Source organism: Pinus tabuliformis, chromosome 2_1 (assembly GCF_031772625.1).
Source record: "Pinus tabuliformis cultivar Carrire ecotype Pingquan chromosome 2_1, CPIR1, whole genome shotgun sequence".
NCBI classification, from domain to species: Eukaryota; Viridiplantae; Streptophyta; class Pinopsida; order Pinales; family Pinaceae; genus Pinus; species Pinus tabuliformis.
Genome location: NC_142299.1, coordinates 67016684 through 67035547, shown reverse-complemented (window position 1 = coordinate 67035547; position 18864 = coordinate 67016684). Strand labels below are relative to the sequence as shown.

The 18864-nt window shown below is 46.6% G+C and overlaps 3 protein-coding genes across 3 annotated transcripts; all 3 read left to right on the top strand.

Moving 5' to 3' along the window:
- Window positions 1-1933: 1933 nt before the first annotated feature.
- Window positions 1934-3055, top strand: LOC149198810 (uncharacterized). Its single transcript, XM_089400373.1, has one exon. The coding sequence runs from the start codon at window positions 1934-1936 to the stop codon at window positions 3053-3055; it is 1122 nt and encodes a 373-aa protein (XP_089256499.1).
- A 4029-nt stretch (window positions 3056-7084) lies between these two features.
- On the top strand, window positions 7085-7661 carry LOC149198809 (uncharacterized). The gene is made up of 2 exons (XM_089399316.1): window positions 7085-7238; window positions 7321-7661. The coding sequence occupies exons 1-2, from the start codon at window positions 7178-7180 to the stop codon at window positions 7599-7601; spliced, it is 342 nt and encodes a 113-aa protein (XP_089255442.1). The 5' UTR covers window positions 7085-7177; the 3' UTR covers window positions 7602-7661.
- Window positions 7662-16638: 8977 nt separating this feature from the next.
- LOC149198808 (uncharacterized) lies at window positions 16639-18294 on the top strand. The gene has a single exon (XM_089400372.1). The coding sequence runs from the start codon at window positions 16639-16641 to the stop codon at window positions 18292-18294; it is 1656 nt and encodes a 551-aa protein (XP_089256498.1).
- The last annotated feature ends 570 nt before the right edge of the window (window positions 18295-18864 follow it).

Below are 18864 nucleotides of genomic sequence, written 5' to 3'. Positions count from 1 at the left end.
GAAAGTTTTTCTGCGAAAGTTTTCTGCGAAAGTTTTTCTGCGAAAGTTTTTCTGCGAAAGTTTTTCTGCGAAAGTTTTTCTGCGAAAGTTTTCTGCGAAAGTTTTTCTGCGACAGTTTTTCTGCGGCAGTTTTTCGCGAGAGTCTTTCGCGCAAGTTTTTCGCGACAGTTTTTCGCGAAAGTTTTTCACGACAGTTTTTGTATCGGTTCATCTGTCTCGGTTTTTTATCTCCGGTTCTTCTATATCGGTTATTATTGGGTGTATTTTCGTTTCGGTTTCCGCCTTACTCTCTTTCTTGCATTAAGCCCTAAACTAAGTCCATGGCGAGAAACCCTAATGATTTCACAGGTCCTGTTACTAGATCTCATTCCAGGGCCAATTCTCAATCTCATAATGATCGTGATCCTCCCGAACGTGATTCTGCTCAGTCTCGGAGGAACATTATTGAAAATGTTATTCAGCAGTTCGTCTGGGATAACACTCCTTCTTCCCGTGAGATTGACGAAATTGTAAACCGAGAAAAAGAGAAGCGGAATTCTTCTGGGCCCTTTCTTTTCAGCCCACCGGAGCATCATTCAGCTGGCGACAATGAGGCTGCGCAGTCCCCTCCAGGAACTGCGCAGCCCCCTCTTGAGACTGCGCAGCCCCATCTTGATTTTCCTCAGCCGGACCCTTCTCGGCAACCAGCTCCTCATGATCCGGAATCATCTTTTGCCCGCCAGCTTCCGGGTAATAATGAAATTTCGCCGTTGCCCACTGCCTGGACCGAAGTAATTTCTCGTGCAGTCAAGGATTTCCAAAAAGCCACTGAAATCTTGCATAGATCTCAGTCGCTTGTTGAGAAACTGCTTGCTCTTCAACAAGACAACCGTGTTATTCAAAGCCTTATGGTTAAAACACCGGGTCTTGTAGCTTCTGATCCTGACACCAATGATGCCCTCAAAGGTGGTCTTGATGCCCTTACTGCCAGATATCGAAGAGATTGCCATGAACTCTACTTACGGCATGAGCAATCTATTGTGGAGCAAAATGGAGCTAGGGTTTCTAATCTTGTTTCAGATTTCAAAGAAAAGCTTCTCCAGCTTGCCCTTCCTTTCGAAGACATGGAGTTTATTAGCTCCACCGGTCCTGTTGATGGTAGTCTTGTTGCTGCCCATTGGTGTTCACTTGCCTTGTCCACTTACAGTCGACAAGTCAATGATTTCAAGACCGAGCTTGTTCTTCGTCGTTCTGCCAGAGATGCTGCCCAAGCTGCCAGAAATTCCGCTCGGGAAGAAGCAGCTAAGCAAGCTAATGATATTCCTCGTGAGGAAGCCATTGCTGTTCTGGTTCGAAGAGAAATTGCAAAATCTCTCCAAACCCAGCAACAGAAAATTGATCATCTTGCTTCTCGCTTGGATGCTTCTCCCCAGCAGCAGCCCCAGCAACATTCTCGGCAGAAAACCCAGCAGCAGCAGCAGCGTAGACAGCCCCAGCAACAGCAGCAGAGGCAACCCCAGCAGCATCAGCGGCCCCCACAGCAGCAGCAGCAGCCTCTGCGCAGGCAAAAGAGGCCTCTGCGCAGGCAGCCCCAGCAACTGCGCAGTGAGCCTGAGCAACTGCGCAGGCAGCCTCAGAGACAGCAGCAGCAGCAGGGTGCCCTAGATCAGCAATCCCGGCCAAAAAACGGGATGGGCAGGGGGCGTTTCCGCCGAGGAAACCGCTCCACCAGATCTGTTGCTGGGCAGTCGGCCTCCTTTCCAAACCAGCCTTCCCAGAACACTGGTTTGAATCCGGAGGCTGCCCCATTTGCTCCACATGGGCAAGGTGTTCATCAAATCCCTGCCGGATTCAAAGGGAAAGGCAAGGCTCTTTCTATGTAAGCAATTCCCGTCATTTGTATTGGTTGCCCTCCATTAGCCCTTCCTCTTATTTAGTTTACCTGATTGGAAAAATGACCCCTTCCCAGATTGATCGTCGAATTAGCAATCTTGCTATTCACAATCTCTCCTCAGTCTCTCTTTCCTTCAGTCAAACCAAATTATTGGGCCTAGGGCACAAATACATCCCCCGGCCCCCACCCATGGCCATTGATGACATTCTTAAAGAATTTGCTTATTTTTCCCGTCTTTGCCGTCTCAGAAGATTTTTTCGTCTTTCTTCTGATGATGATACCTATAATCCTTTCCGCCTGCCAAACCCTACCTGGGAACCTCCGATTAATGACCCTGATCTTAATCGTGCCCTTCAGCTTGGCCTTTCCATCCTTCAAACCCGCATTGCTTCCGTCCAGTTTACCCCCAAACCCAGTTTTGCTAGATCCCAATTGCTTGCATTAAAGAGTCTTCGCCGACTCCCTATTGTGATCAAACCAGCAGACAAGAACTTGGGGATTGTGGTTCTTGACAGAGAAAACTATGTTGCCGAAGCCCATAGGCAACTGGCTGATCTCAATGTCTACAGGCAGTATGCATCGGTTCCGTGGTTGGCCATCAGCAGGTCTCTCAGGCAGCTTCAAGCAAGATATCGCAACCTTCTCTCGGTTCAGCAGTGGGAGTATATAATGCAAATCAAGCCGCAAGATGCCAAAGCTTGCAGGCTTTACTTTATTTGGAAGATCCACAAAAACCCTCCTGTCGGTAGGCCTATCTGTGCTTACAATGGGTTTATGTTGGAGCCTCTCTCCAAATTTTTGCATTTTAAACTTCTTGGTACTTTGTTGGCTCAGCCCAACCATCTTCCAGACTCTCTCTCCTTATTGCAGGATATTGAATCCAAGCGTTTTGCTCCCGATTCATTTCTTGTTACTTTCGATGTAGAGTCCCTCTATCCCAGTATTCCTACTCAGGAAGGCTTGCATGCCTTACGGGATATGATTGAGCATAGTACCACTGATTTCTTCACTCCAGAGGATGTGGATTTTCTTGTCAGTGCAGCTGAGTTGGTGCTCAAGTGGCATTTTTTGCAGTTTGATGGCTCTTATTACCGGCAGATTAGAGGCACTGCCATGGGCAGCAATTTTGCTGTTGTGTATGCATGTCTCTTTGTTGGGAAGGTAAATCCCCTCTACGGATAGAGGCGATCCCTACTAGCCCAATAGGGGTCTAGCAACAATCACACAATGCTGCCACGCATGTTCCTAGTTACAATTAAACAAGAAGTAAAGAGCACCTACTTGGATTCCTGCGCTGTCGTTGGACGAAGAGATGTCTCCTTCGCCTCTTCGCTTCGGCTGGTCACAGTCCTCCGCGATCCCCGCGAACGGACACCTGCACACACGAAGAGAAGGCAAACGCAAGCGTGAAATCTAGTAAAAGTAACTATATGCCAGTAAGAAAAGACATAATTCACATTTATCCATTGCATAAACAAACGAGAATGGAACAATAATAGCAGTCATCTATTATTAATCAGAATAGAGAAGAGTACAACCAAATGTTCTGACGTCGATAAACTTCTCAGGAGGGATCAGTCAGCATGTATCTCAAGCATTCACCTTTGAGGATGGTTCTCCCAAGACAAACAACTCTCTCTCTCTCACACAAATGTCACAAACAAACTTCCCAAAGCAATCAATCACTTCCACTCCTAACACACCAAACCTATAGCAGCATTCTGAGCACTACAAGCTCTGTGCAATCCAAGCTAAGTCTAGCTAGTTCCCACTAGTTTCTAACTAGCTGCTCATGGTAATGGTGGAAGTTTATATAGGAGAAGGAGTCTCCTAAAAAGGTGGAAGGATGAGCTTATCTTCAAGGGGAGTAGTTGCAAAGGGTCGAACAGACATGCCATAGAAGGGAGTCGATATTCACAAAGCTAACAACCAAGCCTGGAGAGATCTGGAAGGCTGGTTGTTTGAACAAATTCGCCCAAACATTGATCAGCGCGGATTATATAGAGACTGCCGCGCTGTCAGCACATAACAATAAATGAACAAGTCATGTCAGCGCGGAAGAACACGGGAAAGCCGCGCTGTGCGTCATCGCGGAAAAGTGATGTTCTTCCGCGATGGCAGCGCACGAAATACACTGTGAGGCGCTGGTCATCGCGGTTATTTTAGGAACAGACGCGCTGATGCACAAAACTTTGGAAAAATGGGTTTTAAGCCAGTTCAGGGATCAAACACTTAGTGATTGTGACTTCTGGACACAGCAGGGTGACTGACAGGAAGGCAGTGATAAATTACTGTGTAACAGATGCCCCCTAAAGCATGAAGACCGAGAGAGTGGGAGGGGTGAAATGCTTTACAACACACGCCGAACTGGAACACCACCAGGAAGTACCGAAAAATCTCTGACAATCATATACATGCAGTCTAGGCATGGGCGCAGCCATCCAAAAGACATGCGAGACTGGTCTATGGTATGGACGCAGCCACCCAGCTAAAGAGACCATAATAATGACAAGGTATGGTCGCAGCCATCCATGAAGACTCAGGTATGGGCGCAGCCATCCATCAATGAGTCATGTAATGATTATCCACAAAATCGCAACCTGGACCACAGTGAGCAAGGATCCAGGGTCTTGCGCTCCATCTCGACCCGAACAGAGTACAAGTCCACACATGTGAATACAGGGGTTGGAGTCGAACATGCATGAACATCGTCTGATTACCGGCCAATGATGAGAACCGTTAACAGACGCGAGAGGTACCACCAATAATGACAATGGCCCTCAAGGTACTATAGGTACAATCCGTGGCGTGTGAATCAATGAGCTGGTGTCGAACACCCACGGAATCATTCGATCGTAGGTCAATGATGTAAACCTTGCGTCGAACACGAGGAACCTGCCATTGAGGCATGCAGGCTCCAAGGTACCTGGAAGGAGTCTCTAAGTCACTTTCTCGGATAATGAGTTGAAGTCGACGAGAAGTGGCCTTGATCGAAGGTGGGCCATGATGATTCCCACATCATCGACATGAGACAGAGGTATAATAATTTGTGATGAGATAGCGAACGAGGTTGCATTGTGGCAGAGGACAACTTCTCTTGAACATATAACGGCACTGTAACGGATTTGGCAGTACTTGACATCAAATGAGCAGCGGATAGGATGATGACGGCAATGAACAGATGAGAGGTCAAATAGGATATCCCAAACCCATGGGGGCTAGTGAAAACGAGATGAGATGACCCCACCCAGACACGAAACAGCGGAGTGCCATGTTCAAGAGTGACGTACTGCCGAGACGACTGTAATCAAAGTTCCATTTTCCCCACCTTTGCAGGCAGGTACCCCGATTATTTTTGGATGACAAGCTTGACGGGGATAACATATGCTTGGTGTGTGTCATGTTGACAATATCCGATGTCATTGAGTGTTTAACGAGCCTGACAAAGGAAAAACTCGGCTTCTTTTCTTGTTTCGAGAGTCTGAAAAGAATGCGGAAAAGGAGACTCCAGGGGGGTCCTTTTTCGTACAGTTGTGTCTCTCGAGCCCGAAAAAGTATAAAACTGTGCTCGAAAGAACCGCCCGGTCATTACAACCGAGGAGTACTTTTCATAAATAGTGTCTCCGACCGGAAAAAGTAAAAAAGTGGTCGAAGACATGTCGTTTTAGAGCCAATATCGAGTGCGAAACGACAAACACCCGGCAATCTTTTTGGTTTAACGGTCGGAAAAAGAGCTTAAAAACGACCGCCTTTCGTTCCCTTTAACGAGCTGAAAGGGAGCTCGGCCATCTTCTCTTGTTTAACGTTGGAAAAGAGCTTAGAGACGACACTTTGGGAATCACATGAATCGTGGACTGTCATGACCAAGCTGCGATACCTGTACCTGCACAAGGGCACTACCCGCATAAATCCATTCGATATACGTAAAAAACATATTGAAACATGCTTGAAAACAGAACCAAGGTTAGTTTTATGGCTAAAAATGGTAAAAACCCAAAAATATGGTAATTTAGGAGTTTTTACTATAAATAGGGGGGGTAATAAGTCATTTTTACCATTTTACTATTTGGAGTGCGAAGAACGTGGAGAAGCCAAAAAGTTGACGGAGCGATTTCCAGCCCATCCGGAGACCATTTTTAGATCTGCTTCTTCCAGGTAGGTTCCCATTCCTTTGCGCTGCATTCTGGTTCATTTTAGGAGTTTTTTAACGGTTGAATGGGCCCAATTGGGCATTTTTTATTTGCATGGGTGCGCCCTCGGTCAGCGCGGAAATTGCCCACGGGGTCGCGTTGACCGAAAAATAGCCAATGTAACCAACTTCGGGTCAGCGCGGAAAAGGCGTATTCTTCCGCGCTGACCTCGCATTTTTACACAGAGCCGCCATTGTCATCGCGGCTGTCCCTAAAACAGCCGCGATGGCGCGGAAAAGTTTTGTTTTTTAATAAATGAACGTAAATTTTCCATGAAAACAATTCTGATTGGTTTTTATTGTTCATGCAGGACATCATGGCCTTTCAATGGCAAGAGAGAGTTCACGATGTAGAGGATGTGGCTGCCTGGGGAGACGTAAATTGCTGCAACGCCATGCGGGCGTGCGGATTCATGAAATTCTTCCTTACGCCGCGTCTGAGGGCCCAACATGATCTGCTGGAGCTGCTGATCAGGGCATGGAACCCGGTGGACCAAAAATTCACCATCCGTGGTCACGACATTGAGTTTGACCACATGGATATCTTTTTCTTGACTGGGTTGTCGCGCCGAGGTGCGAGGCCCATCTTGGAGGGGCAGCGACCTAGCGGCGGTACTCTGGATGACCTGATGGCTGAGGTTTGCCCGGGGGCGGTGAAAACGCGGAGTGGGAAGTGCTCGATCCCCACAGTGAGAGACATAGTGCTGCGCACCATCCTGTTCATGGTGACCCAGGCAGCGGGCAGCATGGTGAACCACGAGGCATCCAAGACCCATCTCCTACTAGCCCTCGAGTGCCTCGAGCCTACCGTGTTTGACTGGTGCACTGCAGTGTGCAACAACATGAAGAGGCAATTGAGCAACTGCCGTCGCGGAGAGACGAAGCAGTTCGGGTATGGATCGATCCTGGTCCCGCTCATTCTGGAGCGAGTACCAGCCATGCGACTGCAGTCTATGGCTGTGGATGCCCCCAGAGATCCTCGAGAGACGAGGGCCTCACGATGGGCTCGGATTATGCCACGTGGGGGTGGCGGCCGACCACATAGCTGGGGGGTATTTTTCAGAGACTGGTTGGACCAACAGGAGATCTTCGTACAGGATTGGCCATATGCGGGGATGGATTTCCGCAATGATCCTGACTTGGTGCTGCCTCCGGGTGAACAGTGGGATGATGCAGGTATGACACTTTTTGTCTTTTGAGTTTTGTATTGTTTTTAAATTTTTTATGTACATGTCCTAATAAATGTCTTGTCATGCAGATGTGGGGCCTACTAGACCGATTGGCCTGGCTGCCACGGCACGGAGAGAGGGCCCGGGAGCCGGAGCTTTGGCCTTAGCCCCTCCAGGGGCCAACACACCAGAGATTGTGGCTCGCAACCTTGAGGGGTTGCTGGAGGGGGTGCCGGACTTCCAGGGGGTCGAAGAGGTTCCTGTGGAGCATCAGATCCACACAGTGGGTGTGGAACCCAGAGTGCACCGCCTTCTGAGGCGGGTGGCACGAGCGGCTGTGTACTACAGAGAGCACCATCCAGCCGATTAGTCACCTAGGTTTTATTTCCACTGTTTATTTTGAGACATTATGACTCAGATGTATTGAGATTTTGGGACACGTACTTCTATTTTTGAGCGCCTCAGTGCGCCACACGATATATATATATATACATATTGATTTTTGGATGAGTCGTTGTTACATGTGATGATGTGTTATCTTGTGTTATGCGTTTGTTCAGTACAATTTGTGATCTTATGTATGAATTTGCACGACACTCGACTCATGGATTTTATATGTTTAATGCAAGCTTAAAAACACACACGTGCAAACTATGCTTGAAATGATTTATGTATGCTTATTCTTAGATGGATCTTTTACATATGATGATGTGTTTCATATGTTACGCGACTGTTCGACACACATGTTATCTGATGTATCTACTTGCATAACAAACGACCCATCGTGAAATATGCACATATTTTATTTTTATGAAAGCTTGAAAACACACATGATAATCACGTATGCAAACTATGCTTTGAACAATGGATTTTATTTTTGATGCAAGCTTAAAGGCACGTATATACATGCAAACTATGCTTGATAGGAAAGGAACAGGCATGCCCCCAGCATCGTGTCTCAATTCGAGGTACATGCCCCCCAAGCTTCAAGCCATTGAAAATGGGTTGAAGGTTGACAAAATGGTTATTGCGCTCGAATTGCACGAGCTTATGTTTCATTGTTTTAACGAGGTTGACACAGGTAAAAGAACTGTCCTCGGGCCGCCGTGTTTCATTTTTTAGCGAGCTTGACACAAGACAAGGAACTGTGCTCCAAACGCCGTGTTTCATTTTTTTTAGCGAGCTTGACACAAGACAAGGAACTGTGCTCAGAAGGGACTTCATCATAATGAACGGGAAGTGGAGGCCCCCAAGAAAGTGGCTCCGGAGGGGAGTCCAACATCTTGGCAATCAGGACCTAATGCCCCCAGGACACTATGTACGATGGTGTCGTCACAGGGTACGGGCACGGGTTGGGTGGCCACGTAGTTGATTTGCGGTGAGGCAGATGCAACTTGTGGATGAAAACCAGGAGGGAAGGAGGAGTGCACCGGAGGGGCTTGTGGACGAACGAACGATAATTGATCGAATGTCACGATTCTTCCATCGTGTGGAAAACAAACCACACGGAAAAGTGAAGAAACAAGGGCTCCCATGGCATACACATAATCACGACCAAGGAGAAGACTGAAGTCTAAAGAACCTTGGGTAACCGAGACGTCTATATAGACGGTCTTGCCTCCCAAAGTAATAGGAAACTTCGGGAGGATCCCTAATGGCTGACTCGTTCCTCCATCAAACGCGGTGAGATGCGGTGCGACAGGTACAAGCGATGGGGAACCCAAAGCTCGCCAAGTAGTAACGGGCATAAGACTAACCGATGCTCCTTCGTCTAACACAGTGCCGGGCAGCGCCCTATTGCAAGCGTAGGCGGTGACCCAGAAAGGCACATGGGATGGAAGGGGAGGGGCAGTCAAACGACTCCAATCAAAGGAGATGACGGAACTACTTGGTGGGGGAACCATATGGTTGCCCCCCTGCTTGGAAAGGACCGAATCTAAATTCTCCGGAGAGGTTTCAAGAGAACCTTTATCAAGCTCAGGAGAATCTGAGGAGACGAGAAGAACATGAGAATTTTGCTCTTCCGAAACAGAGTGCTTGAGAAGAGGTGAACTCGAATCAACACTCTTTCCGACCAACGGCGGGTCTGGAACAGACTGGGAACAGCCAGGTTCGGGAAGAGGGGCTTGGACAAAAGAGGAATCTGAAACAATCTCTTTGTCAACAAGGGCGCGATCTACAGCTGTAGAAAGACGCTGATAACCAGCGGGAAGTGGATTCGGAGGAGCAGCAAGACTTTCCAACACAGCAGAGGCTTTATCCATGAGTGGACAAAGGTGAAGGGGATGTTTGCCTTCACAAAGTCGACAGGGGATTTGAAACTTCCCTTTCTCCTTACCATTCCTAGCTGATGAGGTAGCATCGCCATGATCATCAGTGGACGATGGAGGGCGGGCCAAATCGTGAGACCAAACTTCTAATACCCTGGGAATGCCAGGGCAATCACGAAGGAGATGGTCCTCCTTGCATAATCGACAAGGAAACTTGACCTTCCGCGGAGGAGCAGAAGGTGACCCGACTTCAGGTATAGTGGAGTGGATAGCTGGACTTGAGGGGGGGACTATGTGTGTAGGCTCTCCCTTAGGGGACTTCTTCTTCTTGGTCTTCCTCTTCTTCTTCTTAGCCACCTGGTTATGCGAATCGAGACTTTCACCAGGCGAAGTACAAGAGGAAGACGTAGAGGTAGGCGTCGAAGGGGAGAGATCCACCTTAGGATCAACATGATGTTGTTCAGGTGGAGGGACTAATGGACTAACAGCCGATACGGTAGAGACCAAAGAGGTTGAAAACAACCACACAGGCAACCCGACAGTCAACCCTGGGAGGGACAACGTCGCCATATACGGAGCACCAACATTCCCAAGAGGAGGGAATTGTCCTGGGTTCCCATCAGAGGGGGAACCTGGGTTAGTGAATCCCGGAAAAGTTGCCATAGCAAACGAAAACGAAACCTACTCAAGCTAACGCTTCACAAGATCTAACTGGGTAATGTTATCGTGGCCAAATTAATTTTTAAGACGCAAGGACCAAACTTGACCTTTTCATATTTCAGGAGTCGAGAAAAGGACAAAGATGACTCCAGTCTCCTTCGAATGTTTAATGAGCACGAAGTGACAAGACGCTCACAGGCACCTTTTCGTTTAGGGAGTCCGAAAAGGATCAAAAGCGACTGCTCTGGAACTCTAGGTAGAGGGTGTGCCAAACTCTTCGCAAAACCACAGAATACTTTTTAGGGTACGGGTGGTCAATCTTCGTGAATGCTGTGTTCACTGCATTGCGAATTGTAGGGCGGCCGACTCAGCTTCCTATGGTTAAAGGATAAAAGCCTAGTGGGGTCTCCCTATATACTCGACGGTACGTGGGAGCGCAGTCCGTATTAGACCACTATCGAGTCACAGAAGGAGGAATCACCCAACCTAATGTGAAACAACAGTGACTATGTTTTAAGACGCCGGAACACGTCTCTAACCTAGACTTCTAAATATTTGCGTTTAGTTCCAATGCGTTTTTAGATTCATTTGGTTCATTTTACAGTTGATCTTGAGGTTAAGTTTCGATTTCAAGCTCTATCGTATGTTCGCTCACAATTACTTAGATGCAATCTATATGCAAAAGAATTTCATTTCGTTCGATGAATTCTAGCTACGAGAGAGCAAAGAATTTTTTAAACAAAAACGAATACAAACAAACAAGCAGCTAAATGCAACTAAAGCGAGGAAAGGAAACTTTTCTTTTGAAAATGCAAATCAATGAAATGTTCTTTTCCTTTTTGAATTTTAAAGCAAGCTACTAATTCGTTTTCTTTTTAGTGACATAGAACACCCAAAGGAATTTGGAGGAACCTGAACACCAAGTAAACTACTTAATGAGAGCACACAAAGTTCCCAAAAACACTCAACCAAAGTCTCGAAATCAAAAGGAAACAAGGCAATGCACGAGCTATGTGATCTAAGCTCTGCAAAACAAGCAAGGATCGCAAGCGAGGAAGCGAAAAAGACCACTTGGAAGCACAATCCAATACACTCTGACAATTACTGAAAAAATGCGAAAACGAGTCTAGAACGAGCTGGTCAATCAAGCAAACAGGGATCCTCACGGGAGGCTTGACACACACACGGCCACTAGATGTCCTAGGGTTCAGAGTGCGAAATCAATAGAGAAAAGCAAACATCCGACGGACCAGAGTCACAACCAGTCAATTAGAGACCCAAACACAATCCAGTAATCGCAAAAGTAAGGATGAAAACACGAACCAAGCAGCTAGAAGGGAAGTTGTTTGCAAACTTAAAACCAAGCAAAACGAAACCCTATGGAGTTGAGCTCCGTAATCAAACAGTTCAAAGTTCAGAGAGTGAAAAACAAGTCATCAGACAAGCGGGGAGAAGAAGGGAAAGTCACAGCAAGAGGTTCAGGAGGTCAATTTGGACAAAAATGAGTTTTTCAGGCTCAGCGCGGGTAGCCTTCAGCAACTTGGCGCTGACAGGGGGAGGCCTTCAGCAACTTTGCGACGTCAGCGCGGAAAGTCAGGAAAAAAGTGCGCTGCCCTAGGACAAACGAGGTCAGCGCGGATATTAGGCACACAGACGCGATGACCAAAATCGCAAAGAAGAGGGGGCACGATGTCAGCGCGGAAGAACACGAATAAAGCGCGCTGCCCTTGAAAACGGGGTCAGCGCGGCTGTTAGACGTACAGGCGCGATGAAGAGAAAACCAAAGAACAGAGTCGCAATGTCAGCGCGACTGTTCCGAAATAAAACGCGCTGGGAGTAAAAAACAAGGAAAGCCAAAATAAAAACTTCCCAAACCAAAGGCAGGAGCTTTTTTAATAATAAAGACGCTTTCCAGCAACACCCAGAAAGTTCATAAGCAATAAAGACAATCCCAAAAACCCAAAAAGAGATCAATCAAAGCCAAACACAAAAGTGGACTCAAGAGACAAAAAGGCTGGTCCCCAGCGGAGTCGCCAAATTGTTGGCGAGGTAAATCCCCTCTACGGATAGAGGCGATTCCTACTAGCCCAATAGGGGTCTAGCAACAATCACACAATGCTGCCACGCATGTTCCTAGTTACAATTAAACAAGAAGTAAAGAGCACCTACTTGGATTCCTGCGCTGTCGTTGGACGAAGAGATGTCTCCTTCGCCTCTTCGCTTCGGCTGGTCACAGTCCTCCGCGATCTCCGCGAACGGACACCTGCACACACGAAGAGAAGGCAAACGCAAGCATGAAATCTAGTAAAAGTAACTATATGCCAGTCAGAAAAGACATAATTCACATTTATCCATTGCATAAACAAACGAGAATGGAACAATAATAGCAGTCATCTATTATTAATCAGAATAGAGAAGAGTACAACCAAATGTTCTGACGTCGATAAACTTCTCAGGAGGGATCAGTCAGCATGTATCTCAAGCATTCACCTTTGAGGATGGTTCTCCCAAGACAAACAACTCTCTCTCTCTCACACAAATGTCACAAACAAACTTCCCAAAGCAATCAATCACTTCCACTCCTAACACACCAAACCTATAGCAGCAATCTGAGCACTACAAGCTCTGTGCAATCCAAGCTAAGTCTAGCTAGTTCCCACTAGTTTCTAACTAGCTGCTCATGGTAATGGTGGAAGTTTATATAGGAGAAGGAGTCTCCTAAAAAGGTGGAAGGATGAGCTTATCTTCAAGGGGAGTAGTTGCAAAGGGTCGAACAGACATGCCATAGAAGGGAGTCGATATTCACAAAGCTAACAACCAAGCCTGGAGAGATCTGGAAGGATGGTTGTTTGAACAAATTCGCCCAAACTGGATCAGCGCGGATTATATAGAGACTGCCGCGCTGTCAGCACGTAACAATAACTGAACAAGTCATGTCAGCGCAGAAGAACACGGGAAAGCCACGCTGTGCGTCATCGCGGAAAAGTGATGTTCTTCCGTGATGGCAGCGCACGAAATACACTGTGAGGCGCTGGTCATCGCGGTTATTTTAGGAACAGACGCGCTGATGCACAAAACTTTGGAAAAATGGGTTTTAAGCCAGTTCAGGGATCAAACACTTAGTGATTGTGACTTCTGGACACAGCAGGGTGACTGACAGGAAGGCAGTGATAAATTACTGTGTAACACTCTTCCTTTGCCATCTTGAGCAAGAAGTCTTCCGAAGATTTCCTGCTCCAGAGATTCAGCTTTTCAGACGGTTTATTGATGATGGTTGCATGGTCTGGAATGGCTCCAGAGAGAGATTGGTCCAATTCTTGGATTGCTACCAGTCCATTTATCCTGAGCACATCCACATTACTTCTTGCATTTCATCATCCAGCATCAACTTTCTGGACATAGTGCTTTTCAAAGGTGATGACTTCCACACCTCTGGAAAGCTTTCCACCAGATGCTTCCAGAAACCACTGAATGCATACCAGTATATTCCCTTTACTTCCTGGCATCCCAAGCACCAGAAAGTTGCATTTGTGGTTAATGAGCTGCAGAGGTATCTTCTTCGAGAGAGCACTGAGATGGGCTTCCTCGAACTCAGACGGGTTTTCTACAGCAGGCTTCGGTTGAGGGGCTATCCACCGGATTTCCTCCAGGCATGTTTTGCCAAGGTCCATTGGGATCAAAGGGTTGCTCTATTGCAGCGGGTCTATGCGCGAGGTCCTCTTCACTCTCTTGGCCTCAAAAGGGCCCCCTTGGTGTTGAAGCTGGACTATTGTGAAGCCACTCATGCTTTGAACCTTGGGGGTTCCCTAAACCCTAAACTGCATGGAGAATTCCAGCGTCACCCTTTGCTTCAGCATATTCCCAGGCCCCTGATTTGTTGGCGGAATCCGCGCAAGATCGGCACTTTTTACATGAGCAGTTCCGACCCCCGGCCTTGATTTTCTACAGGAGCAGTGCATTCTTCTTCCAGGAGCAGTACATGTTTTTTCAGATTTTTTGCATGAGGAGAGCTATTTTTAGCTATTTTTTAGCTATTTTGTACTCATATTTTTTAATATTTAAAATATTTTTAAATATTTTAATATTAAAATATTATTAAAAAATACCATGTACATGCACTTGCCCTGTCTGTTTTTGCTATATAAGGACAGCAAGTAGCTCATTCTCTTTGTATCACTGATGAGTCCCATTGAGGACGAAACTAGTTTGATGTTAATACAAAGATCTGTTCTACTTATTATGTGTTTTGCATAATCTCTTGTCCTTGAGCATTTTTATCTTGTATCGGTTTTTATTTACAGTCCTTCTGTATCGGTTTTTTTGCGTCAGTTTTTCGCGACAGTCTTTCGCGACAGTTTTTCGCGAAAGTTTCTCGCGACAGTTTTTCGCGAAAGTTTTCTGCGAAAGTTTTCTGCGACAGTTTTTCGCGAAAGTTTTCTGCGAAAGTTTTTCTGCGAAAGTTTTCTGCGACAGTTTTTCGCGACAGTTTTTCGCGAAAGTTTTTCTGCGAAAGTTTTCTGCGAAAGTTTTTCTGCGAAAATTTTCTGCGAAAGTTTTCTGCGAAAGTTTTTCTGCGAAAGTTTTCTGCGAAAGTTTTCTGCGAAAGTTTTTCTGCGAAAGTTTTTCTGCGAAAGTTTTCTGCGAAAGTTTTTCTGCGACAATTTTTCTGCGGCAGTTTTTCGCGACAGTCTTTCGCGCAAGTTTTTCGCGACAGTTTTTCGCGAAAGTTTTTCACAACAGTTTTTGTATCGGTTCATCTGTCTCGGTTTTTTATCTCCGGTTCTTCTATATTGGTTATTATTGGGTGTATTTTCGTTTCGGTTTCCGCCTTACTCTCTTTCTTGTTAAGCCCTAAACTAAGTCCATGGCGAGAAACCCTAATGATTTCACAGGTCCTGTTACTAGATCTCATTCCAGGGCCAATTCTCAATCTCATAATGATCGTGATCCTCCCGAACGTGATTCTGCTCAGTCTCGGAGGAACATTATTGAAAATGTTATTCAACAGTTCGTCTGGGATAACACTCCTTCTTCCCGTGAGATTGACGAAATTGTAAACCGAGAAAAAGAGAAGCGGAATTCTTCTGGGCCCTTTCTTTTCAGCCCACCGGAGCATCATTCAGCTGGCGACAATGAGGCTGCGCAGTCCCCTCCAGGAACTGCGCAGCCTCATCTTGAGACTGCGCAGCCCCCTCTTGAGACTGCGCAGCCCCATCTTGATTTTCCTCAGCCGGACCCTTCTCGGCAACCAGCTCCTCATGATCCGGAATCATCTTTTGCCCGCCAGCTTCCGGGTAATAATGAAATTCCGCCGTTGCCCACTGCCTGGACCGAAGTAATTTCTCGTGCAGTCAAGGATTTCCAAAAAGCCACTGAAATCTTGCATAGATCTCAGTCGCTTGTTGAGAAACTGCTTGCTCTTCAACAAGACAACCGTGTTATTCAAAGCCTTATGGTTAAAACACCGGGTCTTGTAGCTTCTGATCCTGACACCAATGATGCCCTCAAAGGTGGTCTTGATGCCCTTACTGCCAGATATCGAAGAGATTGCCATGAACTCTACTTACGGCATGAGCAATCTATTGTGGAGCAAAATGGAGCTAGGGTTTCTAATCTTGTTTCAGATTTCAAAGAAAAGCTTCTCCAGCTTGCCCTTCCTTTCGAAGACATGGAGTTTATTAGCTCCACCGGTCCTGTTGATGGTAGTCTTGTTGCTGCCCATTGGTGTTCACTTGCCTTGTCCACTTACAGTCGACAAGTCAATGATTTCAAGACCGAGCTTGTTCTTCGTCGTTCTGCCAGAGATGCTGCCCAAGCTGCCATAAATTCCGCTCGGGAAGAAGCAGCTAAGCAAGCTAATGATATTCCTCGTGAGGAAGCCATTGCTGTTCTGGTTCGAAGAGAAATTGCAAAATCTCTCCAAACCCAGCAACAGAAAATTGATCATCTTGCTTCTCGCTTGGATGCTTCTCCCCAGCAGCAGCCCCAGCAACATTCTCGGCAGAAACCCCAGCAGCAGCAGCAGCGTAGACAGCCCCAGCAACAGCAGCAGAGGCAACCCCAGCAGCAGAACCGGCCCCCACAGCAGCAGCAGCAGCCTCTGCGCAGGCAGCCCCAGCAACTGCGCAGTGAGCCTGAGCAACTGCGCAGGCAGCCTCAGAGACAGCAGCAGCAGCAGGGTGCCCTAGATCAGCAATCCCGGCCAAAAAACGGGATGGGCAGGGGGCGTTTCCACCGAGGAAACCGCTCCACCAGATCTGTTGCTGGGCAGTCGACCTCCTTTCCAAACCAGCCTTCCCAGAACACTGGTTTGAATCCGGAGGCTGCCCCATTTGCTCCACATGGGCAAGGTGTTCATCAAATCCCTGCCGGATTCAAAGGGAAAGGCAAGGCTCTTTCTATGTAAGCAATTCCCGTCATTTGTATTGGTTGCCCTCCATTAGCCCTTCCTCTTATTTAGTTTACCTGATTGGAAAAATGACCCCTTCCCAGATTGATCGTCGAATTAGCAATCTTGCTATTCACAATCTCTCCTCAGTCTCTCTTTCCTTCAGTCAAACCAAATTATTGGGCCTAGGGCACAAATACATCCCCCGGCCCCCACCCATGGCCATTGATGACATTCTTAAAGAATTTGTTTATTTTTCCCGTCTTTGCCATCTCAGAAGATTTTTTCGTCTTTCTTCTGATGATGATACCTATAATCCTTTCCGCCTGCCAAACCCTACCTGGGAACCTCCGATTAATGACCCTGATCTTAATCGTGCCCTTCAGCTTGGCCTTTCCATCCTTCAAACCCGCATTGCTTCCGTCCAGTTTACCCCCAAACCCAGTTTTGCTAGATCCCAATTGCTTGCATTAAAGAGTCTTCGTCGACTCCCTATTGTGATCAAACCAACAGACAAGAACTTGGGGATTGTGGTTCTTGACAGAGAAAACTATGTTGCCGAAGCCCATAGGCAACTGGCTGATCTCAATGTCTACAGGCAGTATGCATCGGTTCCGTGGTTGGCCATCAGCAGGTCTCTCAGGCAGCTTCAAGCAAGATATCGCAACCTTCTCTCGGTTCAGCAGTGGGAGTATATAATGCGAATCAAGCCGCAAGATGCCAAAGCTTGCAGGCTTTACTTTATTTGGAAGATCCACAAAAACCCTCCTGTCGGTAGGCCTATCTGTGCTTACAATGGGTTTATGTTGGAGCCTCTCTCCAAATTTTTGCATTTTAAACTTCTTGGTACTTTGTTGGCTCAGCCCAACCATCTTCCAGACTCTCTCTCCTTATTGCAGGATATTGAATCCAAGCGTTTTGCTCCCGATTCATTTCTTGTTACTTTCGATGTAGAGTCCCTCTATCCCAGTATTCCTACTCAGGAAGGCTTGCATGCCTTACGGGATATGATTGAGCATAGTACCACTGATTTCTTCACTCCAGAGGATGTGGATTTTCTTGTCAGTGCAGCTGAGTTGGTGCTCAAGTGGCATTTTTTGCAGTTTGATGGCTCTTATTACCGGCAGATTAGAGGCACTGCCATGGGCAGCAATTTTGCTGTTGTGTATGCATGTCTCTTCCTTTGCCATCTTGAGCAAGAAGTCTTCCGAAGATTTCCTGCTCCAGAGATTCAGCTTTTCAGACGGTTTATTGATGATGGTTGCATGGTCTGGAATGGCTCCAGAGAGAGATTGGTCCAATTCTTGGATTGCTACCAGTCCATTTATCCTGAGCACATCCGCATTACTTCTTGCATTTCATCATCCAGCATCAACTTTCTGGACATAGTGCTTTTCAAAGGTGATGACTTCCACACCTCTGGAAAGCTTTCCACCAGATGCTTCCAGAAACCACTGAATGCATACCAGTATATTCCCTTTACTTCCTGGCATCCCAAGCACCAGAAAGTTGCATTTGTGGTTAATGAGCTGCAGAGGTATCTTCGAGAGAGAGCACTGAGATGGGCTTCCTCGAACTCAGACGGGTTTTCTACAGCAGGCTTCGGTCGAGGGGCTATCCACCGGATTTCCTCCAGGCATGTTTTGCCAAGGTCCATTGGGATCAAAGGGTTGCTCTATTGCAGCGGGTCTATGCGCGAGGTCCTCTTCACTCTCTTGGCCTCAAAAGGGCCCCCTTGGTGTTGAAGCTGGACTATTGTGAAGCCACTCGTGCTTTGAACCTTGGGGGTTTCCTAAACCCTAAACTGCATGGAGAATTCCAGCGTCACCCTTTGCTTCAGCATATTCCCAGGCCCCTGATTTGTTGGCGGAATCCGCGCAAGATCGGCACTTTTTAAATGAGCAGTTCCGACCCCCGGCCTTGATTTTCTACAGGAGCAGTGCATTCTTCTTCCAGGAGCAGTACATGTTTTTTCAGATTTTTTGCATGAGGAGAGCTATTTTTTAGCTATTTTTAGCTATTTTTTAGCTATTTTGTACTCATATTTTTTAATATTTAAAATATTTTTAAATATTTTAATATTAAAAAATTATTAAAAAATACCATGTACATGCACTTGCCCTGTCCGCTTTTGCTATATAAGGACAGCAAGTAGCTCATTCTCTTTGTATCACTGATGAGTCCCATTGAGGACGAAACTAGTTTGATGTTAATACAAAGATCTGTTCTACTTATTATGTGTTTTGCATAATCTCTTGTCCTTGAGCATTTTTATCTTGTATCGGTTTTTATTTACAGTCCTTCTGTATCGGTTT